The 23,230-nt window shown below is 53.1% G+C and overlaps 2 protein-coding genes across 7 annotated transcripts; both read left to right on the plus strand.

Moving 5' to 3' along the window:
• Positions 1 to 90: 90 nt before the first annotated feature.
• On the plus strand, positions 91 to 7,300 carry NOP2 (NOP2 nucleolar protein). Of its 2 annotated transcripts, XM_080613813.1 has the most exons (16): positions 91 to 223; positions 307 to 352; positions 436 to 524; positions 1,462 to 1,724; positions 2,012 to 2,055; positions 2,217 to 2,380; positions 3,008 to 3,207; positions 3,298 to 3,387; positions 3,472 to 3,559; positions 3,656 to 3,796; positions 3,972 to 4,111; positions 4,387 to 4,476; positions 4,937 to 5,059; positions 5,141 to 5,238; positions 5,332 to 5,462; positions 5,571 to 7,300. In XM_080613813.1, exons 1-16 carry the CDS (start codon positions 121 to 123, stop codon positions 5,822 to 5,824), a joined length of 2,064 nt encoding a protein of 687 aa, XP_080469939.1. In that variant the 5' UTR covers positions 91 to 120; the 3' UTR covers positions 5,825 to 7,300. The 2 variants fall into 2 exon arrangements, with proteins under 2 accessions (XP_080469939.1, XP_080469938.1); XM_080613812.1 differs by having other exon boundaries at positions 3,298 to 3,559.
• A 5,743-nt stretch (positions 7,301 to 13,043) lies between these two features.
• On the plus strand, positions 13,044 to 22,845 carry IFFO1 (intermediate filament family orphan 1; the record flags this gene model as incomplete). 5 transcript variants are annotated; one of them, XM_080612892.1, is made up of 9 exons in its annotated part: positions 13,044 to 13,741; positions 18,686 to 18,746; positions 18,833 to 18,928; positions 19,174 to 19,323; positions 20,217 to 20,401; positions 20,874 to 21,000; positions 21,681 to 21,773; positions 21,961 to 22,091; positions 22,727 to 22,845. In XM_080612892.1, the coding sequence occupies 9 exons, from the start codon at positions 13,044 to 13,046 to the stop codon at positions 22,827 to 22,829; spliced, it is 1,644 nt and encodes a 547-aa protein (XP_080469018.1). In that variant the 3' UTR covers positions 22,830 to 22,845. The 5 variants fall into 5 exon arrangements, with proteins under 5 accessions (XP_080469018.1, XP_080469017.1, XP_080469019.1 ...); XM_080612891.1 differs by having other exon boundaries at positions 20,874 to 20,994; XM_080612893.1 differs by having other exon boundaries at positions 20,241 to 20,401; positions 20,874 to 20,994.
• Between the last annotated feature and the right edge of the window lie 385 nt (positions 22,846 to 23,230).

Genomic DNA, 23,230 nt, shown 5'->3' on the forward strand with positions numbered 1-23,230 from the left:
GGCACTAGCCAATGGACGGAGGCGAGGGGGGCGGAGCCTAGGTCGGACGCATGCGCGGGGTGGCGGGGAGGCCTGCACGTGTGGCGGTGGTCCCGGTGCTGCCGGAGCTTGTGGCGCAACATGGGGCGGAAACTAGACCCGACCAGGCCGAAGAGCGGCCCTGGGCGCAAGGCCCGCAAGCAGAGGGGCGCTGAGGTGGAGCTGGCCCGCTTCCTGCCGCCAGGTAGGTCTGGCCCGGTGCCGCCTCACGGCACCCGGTGCTGCCGGTGCGGGTTGGCTGACTGACCGCCGCGTGTCTCTCTGCAGAGCCGGAGACCGGCAGGAAGAAGCTTTCCAGTCACGGCCGGAAGAGGTGAGGGGAGCAGTCTGGCGAGGCGGGGACGCGGGGCTGACCGGGCCGGGGCTCACCGCTGCTTCCCTCCCGCCCCGATCCAGGGCTGCGAAGAGGCGACTAGGAGCGGGCAGCGGCCCCACGGGGAAGAAGGGGCCGCTCGGAAGAGGAGGAGGAGAGCCAGAGCCGGCAGGTGAGTGCCGCGTGCGGGGCCGGTATTTGCCTGTCCTGCTGCCCCCTGGGGCGCCCGCTTCTTTTTTATGTTGCGGGACAAGTGAGGTTAATTGTTGTTTTATACGATTTTGTCCTCGTGTTTGGTCCCTGCAGTGCCAGGCGGTGATGCTGCCTGAAGAACAAACCGGCTCTTCTACATATGGAAGCCACTTCTGACTTACCCTCCCTTCACAGCAAGGCTGTTGGGGCAGGTTGGATAGCCAAGGCTTTTAAGCTCACTGCTTTGTCCTATGTAGCCTCGGAAGGTGTTGCAGTAGGAAGAAGGAAGGATAAAGATTTAGGAGGGAGTACTGTAGTATGTTAATGCAAAATTGCTTTATATATAGCAGCTTTCAAGGGTGCTACAAGGATGCTGGAGGGGGACTCTTCATTAGGGATTGTAGCGATAGGGCAAGGAGTAACAGGTTCAAACTTAAACAGGGGAAGTTTAGATTGGATATAAGGAAGAAGTTCTTTACCGTAAGGGTGGTGAGGCACTGGAATGGGTTGTCCAAGGAAGTTGTGAATGCTTCATCCCTGGCAGCATTCAAGGCCAGGTTGGACAGAGCCTTGGGTGACATGGTTTATGGTGTGATGTCGGTGCCCATGGCAGAGGGTTGGAACTGGATGATCTTAAGGTCCCTTCCAACCCAAACCATTCTGTGATTCTATGATCATGAAAAAATTGTAGCTGTGGGGTTTTTTTTAATAATTCTATTTAGGTCTCTAAAATTTGGTGGAGAGATGAGAATGTGCCTTTGTTTGTGATTGAGAAAACTGATCTGGAGAGTAAGGAGTCCCCTGTCTTGGACAGGCAGCTCAGGTCTAATGGGGAGGCCTCTTTTGTCTATCAACTAGAAAACTAAGATAGTAGGTTTTGAGAATGCCATCTAACTTAATGGTTCTTCTGCCTGTAGCTGAAGAGCAGGTATCCCTGCAGAAGAAGAAACATGCTGTGAAGGCAGCAGGACAAACCCCTTGTGGCCGGTCTGGCTTCAGTGATGGCAATTTGAAATGGCTGGCTCCAGCCAAGGCCAAGAAAACTGCATCTAAAAGAAACAGCATGGAATTATCCAGCGATGGTGAGGTGGAAGAGGGCAGCTGGGAGATGGAGGAGGAGGATGGGAGCAGCGAGGAGATGGTCGATGATTATGGTGCCTCATCATCAGAGGAAGAAGAGGTAAGAGCTTTTTTGCTCTTACTTGCACAAGAAATGCTTGACTTTACTGCCTGAAAGGACACATCAGGGCTGTGGGAAAAGGGTGACTTTGCTAGGGGGTGGATGGTGAGGTAATGGAGAGCTTTCCTCTTCTTACTTTCACAAGAACAATTACAAGTTTAGCAACTGATCCCAGCATAACATTCAGGGCTTTTGTTTGTTGTCCTTTTTAATCAGAACAAGTAAAATTCATGGGAGGTAAGGGGCACATGGGGATATTGTTTCATTTATCTTTTGTCTCTGTTTAGTTGCTGCCTATTGAAAAAGCTGCCCTGAAGCAGAAGCCTGACAGGTGAGGATCTGAGAACTTTGCCAGTCCACAGAATATTTCCTGTTCAGATGAGGAACCTGCATTCATTCTTGTGCTCTCTCTGCCATCTAAGAATGGTAGTTGTGAGGTGCCTCTGTGATACTGTTCTTGCATAAAACGTTCATCCTGTTCTTTGTCCTTAGGGGAGACCTCAGTGAGGATGACAGTGAAGAGGAGGAGGAGGAGGCAGAAGAGGAAAGCAGGCAGAAAATGGGACAGAAAGAGGAAGAGGGCCCGGATCTGCAGATCAACCTGGATATAGATGAGCAATTTAAACTGCCAACTAGTGAACAGATTGAGAAAGAGGATATCCTTTTTATCTGTAACATCCATAAGTCATGCGTGCACAAGCACGAAACCTGGATACAACCAAAGAACTTCATTTGGACTTTATCGCGAGTATTGCTTAGCAGGAGTGTTTTGTGCATGACAAAACATTAGCTGCCCTAGTAGCTAGTATGCACTTTGTGCTTCTGTACTGTATAGTTAGGAGATCTGTTATGCCCTGTATGGAGCTTGTCTCAGTTTCCTTTCTAGTCCTAAATGCATATATGTATTTTATCATGCAATTCATTCCTCTCTACCCTGATTTTCCTGGCAGGTGTTTGTGTAACCCGTTCCTAGAGCCTCTGGTGAGCACAGTTTCAGCATCCAAAGTGCTTGCTCTTGGGTTTGTTGATTTTAAATTTCCTGCCCCATGTTTTTTCTGTTTATTTAAAGTAACTAACAAAATTCTTTTAAATACTTTGTAGTTTTGTCCAGTTTCATCTTTTGAATCCCGCTCTCTGCTGAGCTCTGATGAAAGTATATTCCAATGAGACCTTTCTGCTGCAGGTGTTGTTGTGATGCAGGAGTCCTGCATGACCAGTTGCACTTCTGAAGAGCTTGTATGTGAGTTCCTTGGCTGTTTATGATTCCTTAATGGTCTTTCTACGTGCTGAGCCACCTGACCTGCACACCATTCACCAGCGCATCAAGGGCAACATGGAGGTGCTGCAGGACTTTGTGGTGAAGCGGGAGGAAGGGCGCACACGACAGGAGTACCTCGCCTTGTTGCGCAGGGACATGGCTGCCTACTATTCCTACAGTGACTTCTTGCTCACAAAGCTCATGGACATCTTCCCACTCCCGGAGGTAAGATCCTGCCCTGCTTACTGTTGAGGATTTGGCTGCTTCTATGGGTCTTTGTGTGTATCTCTATTCTCTGTCCCTTCTTTCATCCAGCTGATAAACTTCCTGGAAGCCAATGAGGTTCCCCGCCCTGTGACCATCCGTACCAACACGCTCAAGACACGGCGACGGGACCTGGCACAGGTGAGCAGGAGCCTGTGGCAGTCTCTGTGCTGCATGTCACATGGGGTGATGTCTCTGTCTCAGACCCATCTCCGTCTCTTGCAGGCTCTAATCAACCGTGGCGTGAATCTTGACCCTTTGGGGAAGTGGTCAAAAACAGGACTTGTTATTTATGACTCCTCTGTGCCCATTGGTGAGATCACCTTTCCTGTCGTAGGGCTGAGCTGACCTGCTCTTAGCTCCCTTACTTTCACATGTCATCTTCCTTTCTTCTCCTTTCCCTGGCCAGGTGCCACCCCTGAGTATCTGGCTGGGCACTACATGCTGCAAGGAGCCTCGAGTTTTCTCCCTGTCATGGCTTTGGCTCCACAGGAGAACGAACGCATCCTGGATATGTGCTGTGCACCAGGAGGCAAGACCAGCTACATAGGTACCATCCTGGAGCCTTGGGTGGTAGCTTGGGAGGGTGCTCTGTGAAGTGATGAGTTCCTACTGGCCTATACAGAAAGGGGGAATGAACTTGTGGGAAGGTGGGGGTGGCTGTACTACAGGTACAAGTGCAGGAGGTTTTCAGCCCCTTGCTGATGTGCTTCACCCTCTGACAGCTCAGCTTATGAAGAACACAGGTACGATCTTGGCCAATGACAGCAATGCCGAGCGGCTGCAGAGCGTGGTGGGGAACTTGCATCGGCTGGGAGTCACCAATACTGTAGTGAGTAACTGCGATGGACGCCAGTTCCCCAAGGTATGTTTGTGCCTGCTTTGGGTGTCCTTACCTACCTTGACATATGCTTACCTGGAGCTGCTGCACTGTTTCATAGTAAAGCCGTGTTCTCCAGAGACAGCTGACACAGGAGGGATGAGCAGGGCTGCCAAGGAGTGTGTGTGTTGTTTGGTATGGAGACAGGAAGGTGGATGTGGAAGAGTGATGGATCTTTCCTGCCTTCCCAGTCTTCTGGTCTTGGTCTTGTTTTGTGTCCCTGCCTATGAGCGTAATTCCAAATGTACATCTGCCTGCAGGTGCTTGGAGGGTTCGACCGTGTCCTGCTTGATGCTCCTTGTAGTGGAACAGGTGTCATTTCCAAGGATCCTGCTGTCAAAACCAACAAAGTGAGTGACCAGTGGGGACACCAGATAAGGACTTAAGTATAAGTCACGAGAGAAAGGGCTTTGAAGCAGCTTTGTTTCTGAGAGACGTCTGCAATAAGGATGCTGATTTTGCCTTCTCTTTCCTGTTGCTTTCTCTTTCCTTCTTCCTTTCTCTTTTCCACTTTTCCTCTTTCAAGGCCAGGTTGGACAGGGTTTTAGAAACCTGGTCTAGTGGAAGGTGTCCCTGCACATGGCAGGAGGGTTGCAAGTAGGTGATCTTAAAGGTTCCTTCCAACCCAAACCATTCTATGATTCTATTCTGTGTGTTGTACCAGAGCTATGTTCTTTGAGGTTAGTTCTGCAGAAATCTTCTATATCAAATGTGCTTTGTTCTCCTCTCATCCATCCATCCGTCCAGTCACACAGCAGCAGAGGCCTGGGGTGCTTCTTTCTGCCTCTGGCATCCTAACCTATCTTTCAGGATGAGAAAGACATCCTGCGCTGTGCTCACCTGCAGAAGGAGCTAATTCTTAGTGCTATCGATTCAGTCAATGCTGCCTCAGAGACAGGGGGCTACATTGTCTACTGCACTTGCTCCATCATGGTAAGTCCCTTACATGCTCTGTTGTGCACATTTACTTGGGAGACTGGTGAACTTTTGGTCCTAATACTTAGTCTCTGGCAGGTGGAGGAGAATGAGTGGGTTGTGGATTATGCCCTGAAGAAACGCAATGTTCGCTTGGTGGCCACAGGCCTAGACTTTGGCAAGGAAGGCTTCACCAGGTGCGTGCTGCATCACAAGCTGCACAGGTGACTGTTCCTTGGTGGCCAGGTTTGACCAGAGGTGTTCTATCACTTCTCACCCCACTTCTCCAGGTTCAAGGACCGTCGCTTCCACCCCTCCCTCAAGTCAACGCGGCGTTTCTATCCCCACACACACAATATGGATGGGTTCTTCATTGCCAAGCTCAAGAAATTCTCTAATGCCATCCCCCAGGCACAAAAAGGTAACCTAGTGTTGGATTTCAGCTGAGCTGCCTGAGCTTGCCCTCACAGGCTGCTTCCTCTGCAGAAGCCATGCAGGTTCTTCTTACCCACGTTTCTCTCCATTTCAGATGAAGAACCTGCTGTGGAAGCAGCAACTCCATCTGCTGTCCCTGATACTGCCATGGAGCCTCAGCCAAAAAAGAAGAAACTTGAGGGATCAAAAGCTGACAAAGAGCAGAAGCTGCCACAGCCTGCTTTGAAGAAGAAACGTTCATTGCAGGCACAGAGGAAACCCTTGAAGGCTGGCAGGCCTTCTCCCAAAATGATGCGTTCAAAAGTCCCTACCAGGAAGAAGCATAGAATGAAATCAAAAGGACAGTGAGAGGAACTGCTTTTTCAGGTGTTGGTCCCCTCCTTAGAGAGCATGTACCACCTGACTTTGCTGCTCTGTGTAGATAATCTCTGCAGCACTGAGAGCCTGGCAGTTACAGCCCCGTTTGCTCCTTTCCCTCTGCATCAAGAACTGATGCACTGACCCATCAAAAGTTTTATACTCTGGCTCAAGTATTGTCCTTTTTCCCTTGAACATGGAATACAGAATTCTGCCCTGTCCCCTTACTCCTGTGCAACAGAAACCCCTTTGCTCCTATCTGATGCCCTGGCATTTCTGGTGTTTATTCTTAAACTCTGCAACATGGGTGTTTGTGATGAAGCAGTGGGAGCTCACACCCTAGCTGCCTGGTTGAAGTTTGTATTGTGTGGTGCCTGTAAGCAGGGTACTTAATCAGGTGGGCATGGGGCAGGGCTGGAGCTCCCGGGCCTGTGGCCCTGTGCTGGTCCCCAGTTCCCTGTTGTCACTGTGTGCTAATCCAGTTCACTGTTGTGATTGTTCCCGTTTGACCCTTGTGCTGGTCCCCAGCAGTCTCAGATGTGGTTGATTTACCTGGAGACATAACAAGCAGGGGTCTGGGGTGTTTCTATTTAAATGTCAGCTCAGGTCCCTTTCTCTTCTTTGATTCTACTCTATAGTCAATAAATCTCTTTCTAGAGCCAATTCATTAATAAGCTTTCTACCATGTGTGTTTCTCCATCAGCAGGTATGGAGTTGGGTCTGGAAGAGACCTTGAGGCATAATTCCTGCACTTGCCTTGCTCAGCTCACGTGAGGCTTTGACTTATTTTCCTTGCCAAGCTTTGGGTTCATGGGAAAATTTGGATGTGCTATTCTAGTGTTTGCTGTTAAGGATAGCTGAATGCAGTGGACTGTAGGATCTGGCGAATCCTTTCTGCCCTGGTCTGCTACATGTGAGGCTGCTGCTTTCCCATGTTAGCAGGTTCAGCAAGCATTGAGGCTGAGTGTGAAATCCACCAACCTCCCTCAGACACATGCTCTCAATGCACCAGATGGAGACTGATAAACAGAAATGGAGTAAAAGTGCAGTAGCAGGTTCCCAGGAAAACAGCACCCACAAAACATAAATGGCAAAAAAGGCCCTAATCCTGTTCTTGGTCACAAGCCCATCAAAGCTAGTGCATCGTGGGCGTACATGTTCATAGATCACATAGATCCTTAGACTGCAGTCTGACCAGTACTGGCTCTCAGACCTCTTATCCAGGGATTTGTCTAGCGGGCAGTTTGCTGGCGGATCACAAATGCACATGCATGCAGAGGAAAAAGCCAGGATTAGATTAATATAAGGCCAGGTTGGATGGTGGTAATCGGGTGCAGGGCTCAGCCAGGCACATGTGCCGACCAGCAGCCAGTCCTGTGTGACTGCCCCCTTCTACTTATTCCTCCTCTCCTTTTCCCATGCTCACTTTTCCTGATTTAGCTTGATGCCTCTTTCCCCTCCTTTGATCCTTCCCCTAAAATCCCAGAGTAAGTTTTGCTCCCATAATCTTCCTTAAAACATTGCATGATAATCCTTACACAATCCCAAAGTTCCCCTCCAGCATCCCATAATAAATCTGCCATTTCCCATGAAGCCTACAGTAATTTTGCTTTCTGGTTTTTCCAGTTGTGAAGTTCCTGGCTGAAGCAATTCAAGGCTGTACTCGAGTGCTTCCTGCAATGGTTCAATCTGTCAGTGTCTCAAGAGTCCTGGTCACTGTTACAACCCATGTTATCTTACCTGCTTTTTAGGGCTTTAGTATTTGTGCAGTTATTATAAGTCTGTTTTGGGGAGGTGGCTTTGTCTTTTTGTGTTGAATAGCCATTAATTATATATCCTTATAATGGAAAAGAGCTTTTTCCCCATGCTTCCCAGTGAATTAGGGCAGGGAGGAGCCTCTGAATGCAACCGTCTCACTCCAGGCTTGTGTGGTGAGGTCTCTGACATACAAAACCCAAGGGAAGTTTTCTGGGGTCTTTCAGAAAAGCTAAATAAAAGCAAGGTGCTATTAGGAAATAAACTACTCGATAGCAAAACGGAGACAATTATTACAACCCCCTGTACATGTACTTCAATACTGTGTTTCTGGTGCCCCCCATCTTGAATAACGACTTTAAAACTAGGAAATGTTCAGGGAGGACAAATACATCCCAAGTTATGGAATGGTTTGTAAGAGGAACAGCTAGGATCTAGGCCTCTAAGCTTGGGAAAGAGGCCATGGGGAAAGAAGTGATATAACAGTGTGTAAAATCGTTAGTGGCATGGAGAAAATGAACAGGGAACAACTGCTCTTTTCCAATAAACACAAAACCCAAAAACCCCAGGACCCATCAAATGCACCAGTGGTGCAGGTAGCCATACAACTCCTTTCTGCAGGGTATGGTGGGTGCTAGAAGCTTAAGCAGGTTGAAAACCCAGCTGTATGCACAAGAGGCTGGTAAACAACTGGCTCAGAAGATCCTCGAGCCATGAATTGCTAGAGGCTGGGAGGGATTGCTGCTTACTTGCCCTGGCTGCAAACCCCTCTGTCCTCACCCTATGCTGGACACTGATTCCTGGGCTGAGATGGACCATTGTTCTGACCAGCTTAGCAGCTCTTGCGTCCCCAGGAGGTGGTCCCACTGCTGCGCCTGCCCCTTGGTGTTCCCAGGGCAAGTCCTGAGCTCTGCCTAACACCTTGCATCCTTCAGCTGGGCTCTGGCTGCACAAAGCACATATTGCTTGTGGCAACAGTAGCCTCCAGACAGGCTGAGCCCTGCCTCTGCTCCTCCAGCCTTCTGTGTTTTCCAGTTCTAGCAGAATTCCCCCGGAGTGAAATACAGGATGTTAGCATACAGCTCAGAACTGGAGCCAGATGGCAGTCTTCCAGCTATAGGTGACTTGTACCTAGAAGGACTTTGGCGAGCGGTGAGCCTGTCCTCTCAGAGTGGTGCTAACGCTTTGCTGCTGCCGCCTATTGAGGTTCCTGTGTAGTCTTGGCTTGATAACCAGTTTATCTTGATAACCTTAGCGGCAGCAACAGAAAGTTGTTGGTTGGGATCCCAATGTAACCGTCTGGTTTCTAGTGGATCTCCAACCTATGTCAGACCCCTCTGAAAGGTGCAAATAGATGCTGCTTTTAACCAGGCTTCCCTTTGTGTTCTGGTATGCGGCTGCTGCTCACATCAGACTTGTGTTTGCAGCTGCCTTCTTACTCTGGGATCTTTTGTCACCTGAAAGATGAGATTTTTGGAAAATATGACTACTGGGTAATATTTTAGTACTTTCCTTCAATGTAGTTGAATATCTGACAATGTGGCTTGCGAGAGCTGAGGCAGAGCAAAGCAAGAACTGAGGCAAAGCAAGGGTTGAAAGCAGAGCTGAGGAGGAAAAATGCTGTATGCTATAAATTAAAAGCTGGTTGAGAGAAGTCAGTGCAATGTGTTGTATATGTTCCTCTGTGCTGTGCACAGATGTCACAGGGGTGGCATTTAATGACTTGGAGGGGAAAAACAAAAAGGGTAGGTAGGCAGTTCTAGAATAGAGCTGCCACATGCTGTAAAGTTATTTAGGCTAAACAAGGCCAGAAGTGTTCAAAACAAACCTGGTGCCTGGGAGAGGTGAAGTTCTGTGTCCGTGACTGCCAGCGCAGGGGGAGAAATATCATATATGTAAGATCATGGATTCGGTGGGGATTCTTCAAATCCTTCTCCCCACATAGCAGGGGATGAGTCTATCAGAGAAGCCTTATCAGGGCACAGTGAGACAGCCAGCTCCTGCCTGCCTGGCTCCAGAGTGCTGCCAGCTCACATCTGCAAATCAAGAGGGAGGGAGGAAGGGAGGGAGAGGCAGGGCACTGCTGCACCCTCAGCATGGTGGAAGACAGAAAAGGAACACTTCTATGGACAGTAATGTGTAATGGAAAGAGAAGGGACTCCAGTAGCAATGCAGGTTGGTCACTAATTCCAGTGATGTCATGTGCTGTAATATCTGCTCTGTGCCGAATAGGCAGCCTGCAGTGGTGTTGTCCCATGTTGGGCTGTATCCAGAGGAAGGGACTGAAATCATGCACTTCAGGGACCAAACTCCTGCACTTTAGGGACCTGGATATAAAATGTAGATCATTGAGCACACACTCCGTTGCACATAACCCCATAGATGTATATACTTCTGTAGGGGCTGAATCTACAAATGACCAAGCTTGCATCGGGAGGTTTTGCTCCCCCAAGCTGTCCATCCTGCTAGGGAGGAGGTGGAGGGCCCCCAAAAGGATGTCTGCAAGTCCCACCTGCCTGATATAGTCAAAGGGGAGTTGCTGAGAATAGTAAGGTCAGTTAGGACCCTGGCTCTTGGCTGTAGTACCTAGCACAACCTTCACATACACGACCTGCCTACAAAACTCCCTCCTGGACTGGTGTTTGGGGCTTCTTAAAAGAAAGTCTATTCTTGCCTTTGCTGTTAGACAGGCACATTTTAGTGTGTGGGGTCAGTGTGGTGATCCCAGATCCTGCTGGCAGCTGCTCTTCTGTGCCAATTCCTCCCCACTCACACCCAAATCTAGACAGCTTTCTCTGCACTGCTGGCTTTGCTGGGAAGCATAGTGCCCAAAAGTTCTTGTGTGCTGCCCAGAGAAGCTGTGGCTGCCCCATCCCTAGCAGTGTTCAAGGCCAGGTTGGATGGGGCTTGGAACAACATGGTCTAGTGGAAGGTGTCCCTGCCTGTGGCAGAGGGTTGGAACTGGAAGAGCTTTAAGGTCCCTTCCAACCCAAACCACTCTATGATTCTGTAAGTATCCCGAGCAAGGGAAGTTAGTTAAAAAAAGGAGGCTGCACACCGCCCTGGCCTCTCCAGGAGACAGGAGGAGTGCTGGTAAGAAGAGGCACTGGAGCTCTGTAGCCCAGCCCCCTTTGGTAAATAGGACTGTCTGGGCACTAAGTCACATCGCTGTGGCTTTGCACAGGTGAGCCCTGAGAACCATTGAGGATGGAGATCCCACCACCTGCTCCAGCACTGCACTGGCCTCCTAGTGAAAAAGCTTTTCCTGATGGATGATGATGCCCTCCTCCACTGGCACTTCATTAATCAGCTCCATCTGCCAGGTTTCCCCAGCAGGACAGAAGCAGGACAAGGAGGGCTGAGGAAAGCGCTTGCTCCACATTTTGTGGCATTGCTCTTGGCAGGTACGGGGGTAAAATCAGGGGTATGTGTGGGAGGATGCTGGCAGAGAGCATGGGATGCTGCATGGGCAGGGAGGCTGCGGCGCGTGTGGGGAGAGCAAAGTGACATGTGACAGGAGGGAGTCAGCGATGGTTTCCAGGGCGCATGCTGGGAGGTTTCGGAGCTGGAGCTGCTGCTTCAAAACAAGCCTCTTGACCAGGATCTCTTTTGTCCTTCTGTCCTTCCCTTTGCCCTGGCTGTTTATTTGGCAGTATTGCTGCTGGGCGCATGGCTCCAGCTGCTGTTGCAGCGAGGGTTTTTGGAAGACAGAGATCTGCTCCCGTCCATTAGGAAAGCCTTCCTGCGCTCCTCTCCCTTGACGAAAGCATTGATTGCAGTAGCTCAGCCTCTCTGGCCAGTTGCTTTAGAAGAGGAAAAGTGTTTAAAAGGAGGTGACAGAAGGAGAAGGAAAGCTCACTTCATTCCCACCCTAAGCCCGTATGGGTGGGAATAAAATCCCATGGGTGTGATGGGAGGATGACATCCATGGGAATCATGGGTGTGCCAGGGAGAATGCAGCCATGTTACTGGTAGGAGAAGAGATGTTAAAAATGCAAATGGAGAGCCCAGAGTCAAAGGCAGGACAGGGGAGACAGGCAGGTCCCAGGACAAAACTGATGCTGGATGCAGCAAGGCAGGAGAAGGGAATGAATTTCATTTGGTCTGCTCCCAGGCAAGGAAGGCAAATGAGTAATGGAGGCCTGGAGGAGAGGCAGCAGAGAAAACGCAATAGGCAGACTCCCAGTCAAGACTAGCAAAGCTGGTCACCGTCAGTGAGTCTAGGATGTTTCTGGAAATGTGGACTGAGCCATATCCCAGATCCAAGGGAAGGGCTGCAGCAGCCCACTGGAGCCTGCCCACATCCTGCCACGGAGTTCAATGTAGGGCAATTCTGGGCATCTCATTTAATTCAAACCCATTGCTCGCTTATCCTTTGCCGGTGGCTCAGCTGAGATCTTAGACGCTGCTTTGTGCAAATGCCATGCTCAGCTGTGCAGGGGAAGTCCTGAGGGAATGGGTCATGAGCACGCAGGCAGCAAGGTAACACAGATGTCCACATCCGTAAGTGTTGATGCGTGCAGTCTCATCCCAAAGGGATGAGGGACTATGCCCATGCTTCTTGCAACATTGACCTGTGGTTGAGATCAGGGCCAGGAGGGAAAGACTGTAGGAAAAGACCTAAAACATGGGACAGGAAACAAGACCCGAGGCTACTTTGTGAACAACAAAGAAGAAAGCCAGCCGCAAGCCAAGCAGGATATTTGAGAGGCTGGCTGCCTCCACACATCCTCCTCTGCCCTCTGGCTCGCCATTGTCTGGTATCAGCTCTCCGTAGGCGACTGCTGATGGAGCAGGGGCACGGCTGCCTTGGGAGGGAGGCTCGAGTGAGGACAACGAGGGGGGTTTCAGGTTGCAGAAGGAAAGTAATGTCCTTTTTAAGGGGGGGCAGCACTGGGGAAAGCACGAAAGCTATGCAAATATTACTAATAATTAATAAATTAAACAAAAAAGCAGCAGCACCGGCACACTGGGTTGGCGCTGGGTTGGTTGATGATGGGAAACGGTGCCCGGCGGGACTTCAGCTTGTGGTGCTGGAGAAGGACCCCCCCAGCCTCGCTGCTCCCGGGCCGCGCACGCCGGAGTCCCGCTGGACCCGGCCGCGCTGCCCGCCCGTGCCCCACCCCTTTGCCTGGGCAGCCCCGAAACCCGTCGGAGCGGACGCTCCTTCCCCCCCATCCCCGGCTGAGGAGGGGTGGGGGCCGGGCCTGGCGAGGAAAGGGAGGTTTTCCCCTTGTCCCCTCCTCTGCTCGCTCCGCCTGGGGCCGGGCAGCGGGGCGCGGGGCCGGGCGGGGGAAGCGTCTCTCCGGCCCCGCCGCATCCCCGCCGCAGCGGAAGCCGCACCCCCGCCGCCCGGGCGCAGCCCCCGGCGCATCCCGCCCCCCCGGCGGGGCCCTGATTGGCGCCGGCGGTTTCAGCTCCCCCCCCGCGATCCGCTCCCCGTCCCGCCGCCGCCATGAACCCGCTCTTGGGCCCCAACCTCTTCCTTCTGCCGCAGGAGCAGCAGGGGCTGCCGGGCCCCGAGCTGCCGCCGTCGCCCGCCGGCCGCCCCGCCGAGCCCCTCGGGGGGGAGCTGACAGCCCCACCGCCCGCCGCCCCCTTTCCCGCGCCGCCCGCCGCCATGGCCCTCCGCAACGACTTGGGCTCCAACATCAGCGTCCTGAAGACGCTGAACCTGCGGTTCCGATGCTTCCTGGCCAAGGTCCATGAGCTGGAGCGGCGCAACCGGCAGCTGGAGAAGCAGCTGCAGCAGGCGCTGGAGGAGGGCGGCGGGAGCCGGGGCCGCGGACCTCCGCGCCGCGACCAGGCGGTGCAGACCGGCTTTATCGGCCCCATCCGCTCCTTGGGGCTGGGGCTCGGGCTCGGGCTGGGGCCGGCCCGGGCGCTGGGTTCCCCCGGCTGCCGTCCCGGCGCGCCCGTCCAGCCATCTCCCTTCCCGACCGCGTCCCGCTTCATGCCCGGCACCATCTGGTCCTTCTCGCAAGCCCGGCGGCTAGGCCCGGGGCCGGAGACCACCCTGGTGCAAGGGCCGGGGGTCTCCTGGGTCCACCCGGACGGGGTGGGCGTGCAGATCGACACCATCACCCCTGAGATCCGGGCGCTCTACAACGTGCTGGCCAAGGTGAAGAGGGAGCGCGACGAGTACAAGCGCAGGTAAGAAGGGGCAGCAGGAGCGCGGGGCCCGAGCTGCAGCCGCCGAGGGACCGAAACTATCGCAAGGGAGGCTGCGGGGCTCTACCCGGCGGACGCTGGTGAAGGAGAAGCAGGCGAGGGGGAGAGTCAGCCCTGGCCTGGCTTCCCGGGAGCGCAGGCTCCAGGCAGCGAGAGGTGGGCTCCTATGGCAAAACCAGACATCCCTGAAAACATGTATCTGTGGCAGGGTCTCCTCGCTTTCCTCCTGGTGTTTGAACCCCGTCGGGATGGTTGCTGAGCCTTTTTCCATCTTACCAACCCGGCACGAGGGACTAGAAATGCTTTTCCAAGCAGAGAAAAATTAACATGACTCCAGGAGCTGGCGTTTTAAAGGGAAGGGGATCTGGAAACACTAGTGAAGGAGGAGCAGCTGGAAAGTAGGTGAGGAAGGTGAATGTGCAGTAGTGAGCGGGTTTGGGTTGGAAAAGGCTGCTGGGAGAAGCCTTTGGATACGTAGGAAGGTGCCAAGAAGCCCCTCAGCCAGGTGGCTCCCCCAGGCCCTTCCTACCTCCAGTACTCTCCCAGGCAGTGCTTCAGCAGCAATGAGCAGTGTGGGATCACCCCACTCCTCAGGGGCTTTCCTCCTGACCCAAAATAGCTGTGGCTTGACATGTGCCTCAGAGAAAGGCGCAGCAGAATGCAAAACTAATCTCTTGGCTGGTTCTTCTTTCCCGTGCCAGGCAGCCGCCACTCTCATATCACTTTTGTTTCAACCCAGTTTCCGAAGCTGCTTCTAGATCTACCTGTAGGATGAGATCAGGCAGGGGCTGGCATCACTCTGTCAGGGTGTGGGGCAGAGTGAGACCATTGCTGGAGACTACCCAAGTGACTGCTTTTTCAGAAGAGAAGTCACCTTAGGATGCATTAGAAGCAAGTTGAAAGTAACCGATTATGTACGTGGAGTGGTATGCTCTACCCGCAGGAGCCGTGCTGATGACCCGTGCTTCACAGCCATGGGCTCTGGTGCTAAGATCAAGGCCAGGAATCCATGATGACATCTTATGTCTGTGGCTTTATAAGGCTTTGGCTGAGCAGACTTGCCTGTCGGACTCTCCAAAGGCACTGAACAAGGCACATGGAAAGGAAGAGTTGGCATCTCTTCTTTCCCACCAATTGCTGCATGTACCTAAGGCCTTTTACTGTTAAGCCAGGAGTCAGGCTCCCTCTCCAGGGGTGGGCAGCTCTTCTTGCTTTGTGTTTTTAGATCAGATAGCAGAGAGCTGGAGCCAGCTTTTTGGCCAGGAGGGCTCAAGACTTAAAGCTGGCCAGCTGGAGGAGACCAAGTTGGGTTTGTTGGTGCTGCTCTGGGAGAAAGGGGAGCTTTTTGGAGTTGTTGTGCTCTGGCAAGTGGCCTTTGGGAAGACTGCAGGGAGGTCTTGGAGGGAGCAGGGATGCTGGGGGCAGGCAGTGGTGCACCACAAGCTGCTGCTGGCCAATGTTGTTGGTAGGATCTATTTTTGGACTGTGTTACCAGGAGCTGGGGGAAAGCAGACCCCACCCCCAGACCCTTTCCGGCACTGGGAACTTTCTGATGGGTGCAGCCAGGTCCCAAACAGGGGAATGGAGTAGGAGGATCCCATTTCCACATGCTTCCCCATGCTGAGAGCTGATACCGGGGAGCAGAGACTTCCCCACCATGACTGGCTCTGATCTGGAACAGAGTGGCTGGTGTTATCCCTTTTCCACCTGCCTGGGAGCAGAGGGAAGAGGCCATGTTAACACAGGACTTCCCATTTCGCTGACCTATGGCTTGGGTGCTTGAGCTTGCGCTTCAGGGCAGTGTTGCCACTGTGCACCCCACAGCACTTGGAGTGGTGCCACAGAGGAGCTTCTCTTTGCATATGCAGGGCCTGGAATTCCAGTCTGGGATCTAGGAGAGGTCTAGGGGCAACAGGGTGGGGCAAAAAGAGATGCAGCAGCAGGAGAGAGGCTCGCAGGAGCTGTACTTGGGAGGAGCAGACTGAGGCTGGGTGGCTTGCAGAGGGTCAAAAGGTGCCTGTGAGTGTCATATAGACCTGCCAAGTGCTGTGGATCTGAAAGTCTCATCAGGTTTGTGCTGTCTGCTACATCTGTATTCTCAAGTAGTTTCTATCTTGACTGCTACAGGGACATGCTGGAGGTGTGGGGCGAGTGGTGTTGTGGCACAGCGTGTAAGTCACAGGATGGTTTGGGTTGGAAGGGACCTTTGAAGATCATCTAATCCACCCCCCTGCCATGGGGTTTCACTAGATCAGGTTGCTCAAAGCCATGACCTTGAACACTTCTATGATGGGGCATTCACAACTTCTCTGGGCAACCTGCTCCAGTGTCTCACCACCCTCATCATACAAAAATCCTTATTTATGTCGCATCTGAATCTGCCGTTTCAGTTTAAAACCATTGCCCCTTCTCCTGTCACTACAGGCCGTGGTAAAAAGTCTCTCCATCTTTCTGATAAGCCTTCTTTATATATTGAGAAGCTGCAAGAAGGTCTTGTTGATGTATTTACCTTCCATGGAGGTGCACCAAGCTGCAGGGCATTCACCATTAAGATGAAGCTCAAGCATAGTCCAAACATGGCCAGAGGGGGAAACTTCAAATTCGAGCTTCAAGCCCCAAATTCGAGCTTCAAACATTCAAGCTTCAAGTGTGCCCCGCGGCACTGGCAGTGAGGCACCCCAATGCCTTTTGCAGCAAACAGTGGGGTTTAAAGATCCGGGGGAGGTGTCTCTTTTACTAAGTGAACTTCTTGAGAGGACACACCCCGGGGAATGGGTAGCGGCTGTATGCACAGCACTGCATCATCTTGTCACATCCCCTGCTTTCGGAGGCATTCCCTGTAGCTGGCAAGAAGATGGTCGGGTATATCTGCTGCTGGGACCCTCCTGCTCTCACTCTCTGCTTTCTCCCAGTGTTTCAGCCTTCAGGCAGGTTGTTGCTGTCTCGCAGCAGTGCAGGAAGGATGCGTGTCTCCCCTTGGCGTGGGCTGGTGGCCGTGGGGTTGTGTGGGTCTCTCCATGCTTCCAGCCGGCAGCAACCTGGCAGCGCTGAGCAGCACAGTGGGTGCAGTGCTGCAGGCAGGTTATTATTAGGAGTGGTGCATTGCAGGAGGGAGCAGGGAAGAAGGAGCCAGGCGGGAGGCGAGCAGGAGAGAGGTTTGGAATGGGTGGACGTGCAGATTCAGCACTGGCGGGGTGAATCGCTGCTGCTTCCCGCCTTTAAATCAGTGTTTATCTGATCTGTGCTGGTGTGAAATGAATTCTCTCAAGGATTAGCAGCTGTGCTTTACTTCCTCAGTCAGTGCGGGCTATACAGGACCCGGAGGGAGGCGGGGACCAAAAAAGAGGAAGTGCCACGCTGGGAAAGATGGTAAAAATTATTTCTTACGATGGAAGACGTTTTTCTCCCTGGGGAGCGAGGCCTTGTTTGAATGGTTCCCATATAAGGGCAGTTCTAGGTTTTATCTTTCTCCTTCCCTCTCTCTTCATCTCCTTTTCCCCCAAAGGGATGGGAGCCCCCTTTGACTCCCCTTCTATAGCTGCGGTGTGGAGCCAACACCAACAAGAGGACTGCACGCTTTGTCTTTGAGTTACAGCAGAGTTGCCAGCCTTAACAGCTTAGTAATACATAAGCTGGGACTCTCCCACATCATCAGCTGTGGGATACCCCAAGACATAACAAGTGGGAAGGCTTTTCATGCACTGTCTGGTCTCCTAGGCCTTAGGATTTATTTTTTGGACTTGGTGTGAGTAGGCTAGAGGAGAGATTTTTCACATCCTCGTGCAGGGTCGCGGTGCCTGTATTGGTGCTTGCAAGCATGAAATAGAACCTGGAGATCACAGCACAAGGCAGGGCCCAGCTCTGGTTGCTTTCCCAGAGAAATCTCACTTTATTGGAAAAGCCTGGCTCTCACAGAAGAGCCGGAAGCTGGGTGAGAATGCAGCAGCCCTGCCCTGTGCCACATCGCAGCACGCACACCAAACTGCTCTATGAGATAGTCATTTAGCAAAGAGCAGTACAGCCTGGTGGCCTCCCAGCAGATGATGGACTGGGCCAAAACTGCAGCATAGGCCAAAATGATGATCTCACGCAGCTGAAATATAATAATTGCTAGGTGATGTATATAGCAAGGCCGGGCACCTTGAAGCTCAGCCTTTTGCCGAGCCTAATACAGTGCCTACCAGCCAACCTGGCACAAACTGGGGAATCCATCCTGCTCCCTTGTAGGATGGAACAGTGTTCTTTAATCCAACCTGTTATGCGGCAGTACAGTCAAGGGGACTTGTGCCCTGTTCTGGGTAGTGTGGCCTGGCGCAGGGCAGCCCTCTGCATTGGTACAGGCAGAAAAGCAGCCCTTCATTTTGGTGCACATCATGCTGCAGCATGGCTTGCTATTATGTTGGGGTTTGTACTGCTGAACAGCCCGAACTGCAACACTGCAGCCATGCAAATGTCGTCCCAGATATGATGGAGATGGGGGCAACTCTGCTGTATCTGCAATCTTGTTATTGAGTGTCGGAGCTGAACCTAATATGACCCAAGGCTGAGGGGCTTAGGGAGGAGATAGAGAGGCTGGTGGGGATGTGTTGGGCCATGGGCCAGCCCCAGGGTGGCAGGGCATGCAGAGCAGCTGCTGCATGCAGCCTGTGGTTGGTGTCCCCAGCTCCCCCCATTGCAGAGCAGGCAGCTGTTGGCCAGCCCCCAGCAGGGACAGTGGAGAGCTGGTGGGGCAGGGTTTGTGGCCAGGAGGGGGGCTGATGGGCTTGGCAGCTGCCGTCCTCTGCAAACAGGCAGTGATGCATTCCTGGGCACGTTCTCCTTCCCATCATCACCCCCTCTTGGATAGCTTTGGGGTGAGCAGCTGCTGCTCCCTCCTCTCTCTTTGGCAAGGCTGGTGGGATCTGACCAGCGTGTTTGTCTCCCTAGATGGGAAGAGGAGTACACGGTGCGTGTCCAGCTTCAGGACCGGGTGGCTGAGCTGCAGGAGGTGAGCATCACTGTCCCCCTCCTTCCCCTGCACCCCAGCTGCCCTGTGCTGATGCTGATTTGCACATCTCCCTTTGCCTGGTGCAGGAAGCCCAGGAAGCTGAAGCCTGCCAGGAGGAGCTGGCCATGAAGGTGGAGCAGCTCAAGGCAGAGCTTGTTGTCTTCAAGGGACTGATGAGCAATGTGAGTCCCTAACCCCTCTCTGATGCAGCAGCAGGGTCCTACTCAAGTAGTGGGGCTGCAGAGAAAAGCAGTTCCTTGGTGGGGCATGTCCAGCACAGTGGTATTCTTGCAGGGTTGGTCCAGGGTGCAGCGAGCAAAGTGGGGATGCGGATGGAGTGCTGCAGCACAGGGGATAATGTGGGGCTTGCTATTTGCCTTGCCTAATGCTCCTCCTTTGTCTCCTTCCTGTGGTGCTGTGGGTTCAGAACATCACAGAGCTGGACACCAAGATCCAGGAGAAGGCCATGAAGGTGGACATGGACATCTGCCGGCGCATTGACATCACTGCTAAGCTGTGCGATGTGGCACAGCAGCGAAACTGTGAGGACATGATCAAGATGTTTCAGGTGAGAAGCGTCTGCTGCTGCCCCAGGCTCAGCCACTGGCTCTGGGGAGGAGAGTTCCTGAAGGAGGTAGAAGAGACAACACCAGCCCCCTGCTAGGGGAGACGCTTGGTCACCCTTGCTCCTTGCAGTCCCTTGCTCTTTGTCTCTCTTGGGAGGACCAGGTAAAGGGCACAGAGAGGAAGTGGAAAGCTCCAGATGTTGCTTTGGGCACCGAGATTCCCCTCAACCTCTTGCTGACTTGTTGCTCTGGGCCCAGGGATCCCGCAGTGGTAGGGGAGCAGCTGCAGGAGGGAGATGAGTTGCTTGAGTGTCTGTCTCTAACTCCATCTCTCTCCTTCCCCTTCCCCTCTCCGTCATCTTCTCTCTGTCTCTCTTCTCTGTCCCTGTCTCTTTTCTCTTTCTGGATGTCGCTGCCTTTCTGTCTCGCTCTCTTTGTCCTTACAGAAGCAATTGGTTAGTTCCATTCAGTTGGGAAAGTGTACAAATTTTAAACTTTGTGTAAATAAGGTCGGACTGTAAATACTGACATATGTCACCTTCTTCAGACTCTTGTCTTTTTTCCTGTTTCTGTCACTGTGTTTCCCTGTTTCTGTACGGGGCTGGTGGGTGATTTGAGTTTTTCTGCAGTAAAGCCACATTGTTATTTTCTCATCAGATTCATAGATCCCATCTTTAGTTGCTTAGTTTTAATTTTAGGAAATGCTAAAACCATGTTTTATCCATTGCACCATCTTTAACCTGATCATAATGAGCCCATCTCTCTCTTTCTCTCTTGCTTTTCTTTCTTCCTTTCTCTCTTTCTTTCTCTCTTTCCCTGCCTTTCTGTCCCTCTGCCATTCCTTTCCCCTCCATCTCCTCCTGACTGCCTGCTCCCGACCTCGGACCCGGCCTCGTTTCTGTAGTCTCTGCACTTGTCTCCCGTTAAGGTCCCAGCCTCGGTGGGGCGGAAGCGGGAGCGCAAGCAGGTCAGCGACGAAGACACCTCACTGTCAGAGAGCGATGCCTCCCGAAAACCTGAAGAGGAAGAGGAGGACGAGACCACGGCCATGAGTATCAATGAGGAAATGCAGAGGATGTTGAACCAGCTGTGAGTGCGGCTCTTCCGCACCTCTGCCACTGGCACAGAGCCAGGCTCCAGCTCCAGGCTTCCCACTGCTGCCTGGGATGGGGAGGGCAGGGAGGGCTGCGGCTCCCCTACAAGGGGAGGGTGAGATGGGAAATGCTGCTGCAGGGTGCATATACCCTATGCTCTGCAGCACAGTGGGACTAACCACGTAGGAGACCTGAGCCCACCCATGCTGTGAGTGGAAACTGGTCCAGTTCCTTTCCTCTTACCCCCTTCCCACCTTTTGGGAGTCCCTGCCTGAATTTTCCAGGGCTCCTGACCAGCCCATTCCCATTCCACTGTTGGGTTTGGGCGCACTTGAGCTCACCCTGGCCAGACCTCCAAGGGCTGCAGCCCTGCCTGTTAGCAGGGACAAGGCTTTCAGCACCGATGCAGCCTTCTGCCTGCTGGGGTTTTCCTGCTGTGTGCTGATACGCTGTTCCCTTGCCCCCAGGAGGGAATATGACTTTGAGGATGACTGTGACAGCCTCACGTGGGAGGAGACAGAAGAAACGCTGCTCCTCTGGGAGGACTTCTCCGGATACGCCATTGCAGCCGCAGAGGTGCAGGGGGAGGTAACGGTGGTGTCAGGTCCCCTCAGTGGATCAGCCTTGGGTTGGGACACTCTGTCCTGCCTGAGCCTGGGAAGATGCTCCCTCAAAGACCAGACTTCAGAGCCTCCATCCCTTGCAGGCCTGAACAGATGCTTCCTCTCTGCATCACATCTTCTCTACGTGAATACGTTACTGCATCCTTGTGAAGGTCTTCTTGTTAGACAGACTGGGGATGTGTAGCATGAAAGATGTTCTGGGGGCATGGCCCACATGTGGGGAGAGCCACAGCCCTCCCAGTAGAGAAAACCTCCTCTGGTGGGCTGCTGTCTGGTGGGCTCTCCAGCCCACTGCCCACTGTGCAGCAACTCTCCCCAGAGGCCTCAATGTCTGGCCAAATTCCTCACCATTTCACATCTTTGGCTCTCAGCAGTCTCTATGGGATGTGTTGTGCTTGGGGATAGTCTGTGCTCTCCAAAGCTTCTGGGCAATGGCTGGGCTTATTCTGGTCTGACGTGCTCACTGCCCAGTGTGGCAAGTCCTGGGTCTCTATGCCATGTTGGCAGAACTTTCTTGTGCCTTATTTATACTACACTGCTTATGTTTTCCCAGTGCTGCCAGTTCTTTCTCTGATTTCTCTCTCTCTTGCTTTGGTTCCTCATGTCGGATGCCTCCCTGCCTCTAAACATGCCATCTCCTCCCTCCAACAGCAAGATGACAGCCTGGAGAAGGTGATCAAGGACACAGAGTCACTGTTCAAGAGCCGTGAGAAGGAGTACCAGGAAACCATTGACCAAATAGAGGTAGGAGGAGGAAGTGGGGATGGCATGGCTCAGAAGGGGGTGGAGTGGAGTGGATCTCCAGGGAGGGAGACACCATGCTGGAACTGGTGGTTGGTGACTGGGGGCAGCAGCTTTGGGTCTGGCCATGACCCCTGCCGTGCACCGCACCGTGCCTTGGGCTTATCTCTGCACCATTTCCCTTGTGCAGCTGGAGCTGGCCACAGCCAAGAATGACATGAACCGCCACCTGCATGAGTACATGGAGATGTGTAGCATGAAGCGAGGCTTGGACGTGCAGATGGAGACTTGCCGGCGGCTCATCACCCAGTCTGGGGACCGGTGAGCTTCAGCGGGAGGGCTGGGATACCCCTGCTCTGGGCAAGGACTGGAGCCAGGGTGGTGGTGAGTGGGAGCTCCATGGGGAGCCCACTTGTGCCTTTCCCTGGTGTGGCACAGAGAGAGCGCAGTTCCCAGGGGCTGTTGAGTTCCTGGTGACCAGCCTCCACACAGGTCATGGTGGCACCTCTGCAGAAGGTGGGTTGTGCACAGGAGTCAGTTTTGACAGGTGGAGCCACCTCATCTCTATCACACTCAGCTGGTGAGAGGAGCTGCTGTTGCGCAGGGACATCATAAAAGTCCCTACAGGCCTGTGGAGCCAGGGTGGCTTCAGGCAGGGGCCCTCTGTGGTGGGCTTTCACTGACCCCTCTTCTCACTTGCCTTGGCAAGGTCATCCTCTGGGCAGACCCCTCCAGCACCAGCTCTGCTTCATGCTCTGGACCTCACTGCTGGTGTCCTCTGGGACACCATTACCAACCTCTAAGGATTCCCACAGACCCACACATGCCCCAGAGGAATGAAACAGACACTAAAGCTTCTCTTGTCGTTGCTCTGGTGCCCCTTGCTCACAGCGATCTGGGTCCTTTCCCTCCCTCTGGTCAGTGCTGTGACTGTTGCCCTTTACTCTTCTCCACAGAAAGTCTCCTGCCTTCACCCCAGCCTCCAACAGCGAGTCAGCCCCGAATGAGGAGAGTGAGGAGTCCGACCGTGACCCTCCCAGTGACGCTTCCATCAGATAATGAGGGGAGGCCCTGCTCTGTTGGACACCCTTCCTGGTACAGGGGTGCCTGAGCCATGCCTGAGAGAGACTGTCAGGGCCATGGAGCTGCTGGTAAACGCCTGTCACCCAGGCTCACTCCAGTTTCGCGGAGCTTGGCAGATCCCGCACCCCCCTGCCACCAGATATCTCGCAAATGGGAATAGCTAGATAGACCTGAGGGCCCTTGTTGGGCCTGCTCAGCCTCCAGCCCCTTCTCTATTCCCTTTCCCTGCTTTGGTTAAACCACGGTTTGGGCAGGGAGGCTTCAAACTTGCCACGGTGTCATTTGCCAGGACCTGTTCCCAGGTTCCTCCAGACTCACCTCCTCCGTCCTGGTACGCTTTGTCTTACCCCCTGCCCTCCCTGCACCACATGGAGCCG

The sequence above is a fragment of the Psittacula echo genome (genome assembly GCF_963264785.1).
Source record: "Psittacula echo genome assembly, chromosome: 3".
Lineage (NCBI taxonomy): Eukaryota > Metazoa > Chordata > Aves > Psittaciformes > Psittacidae > Psittacula > Psittacula echo.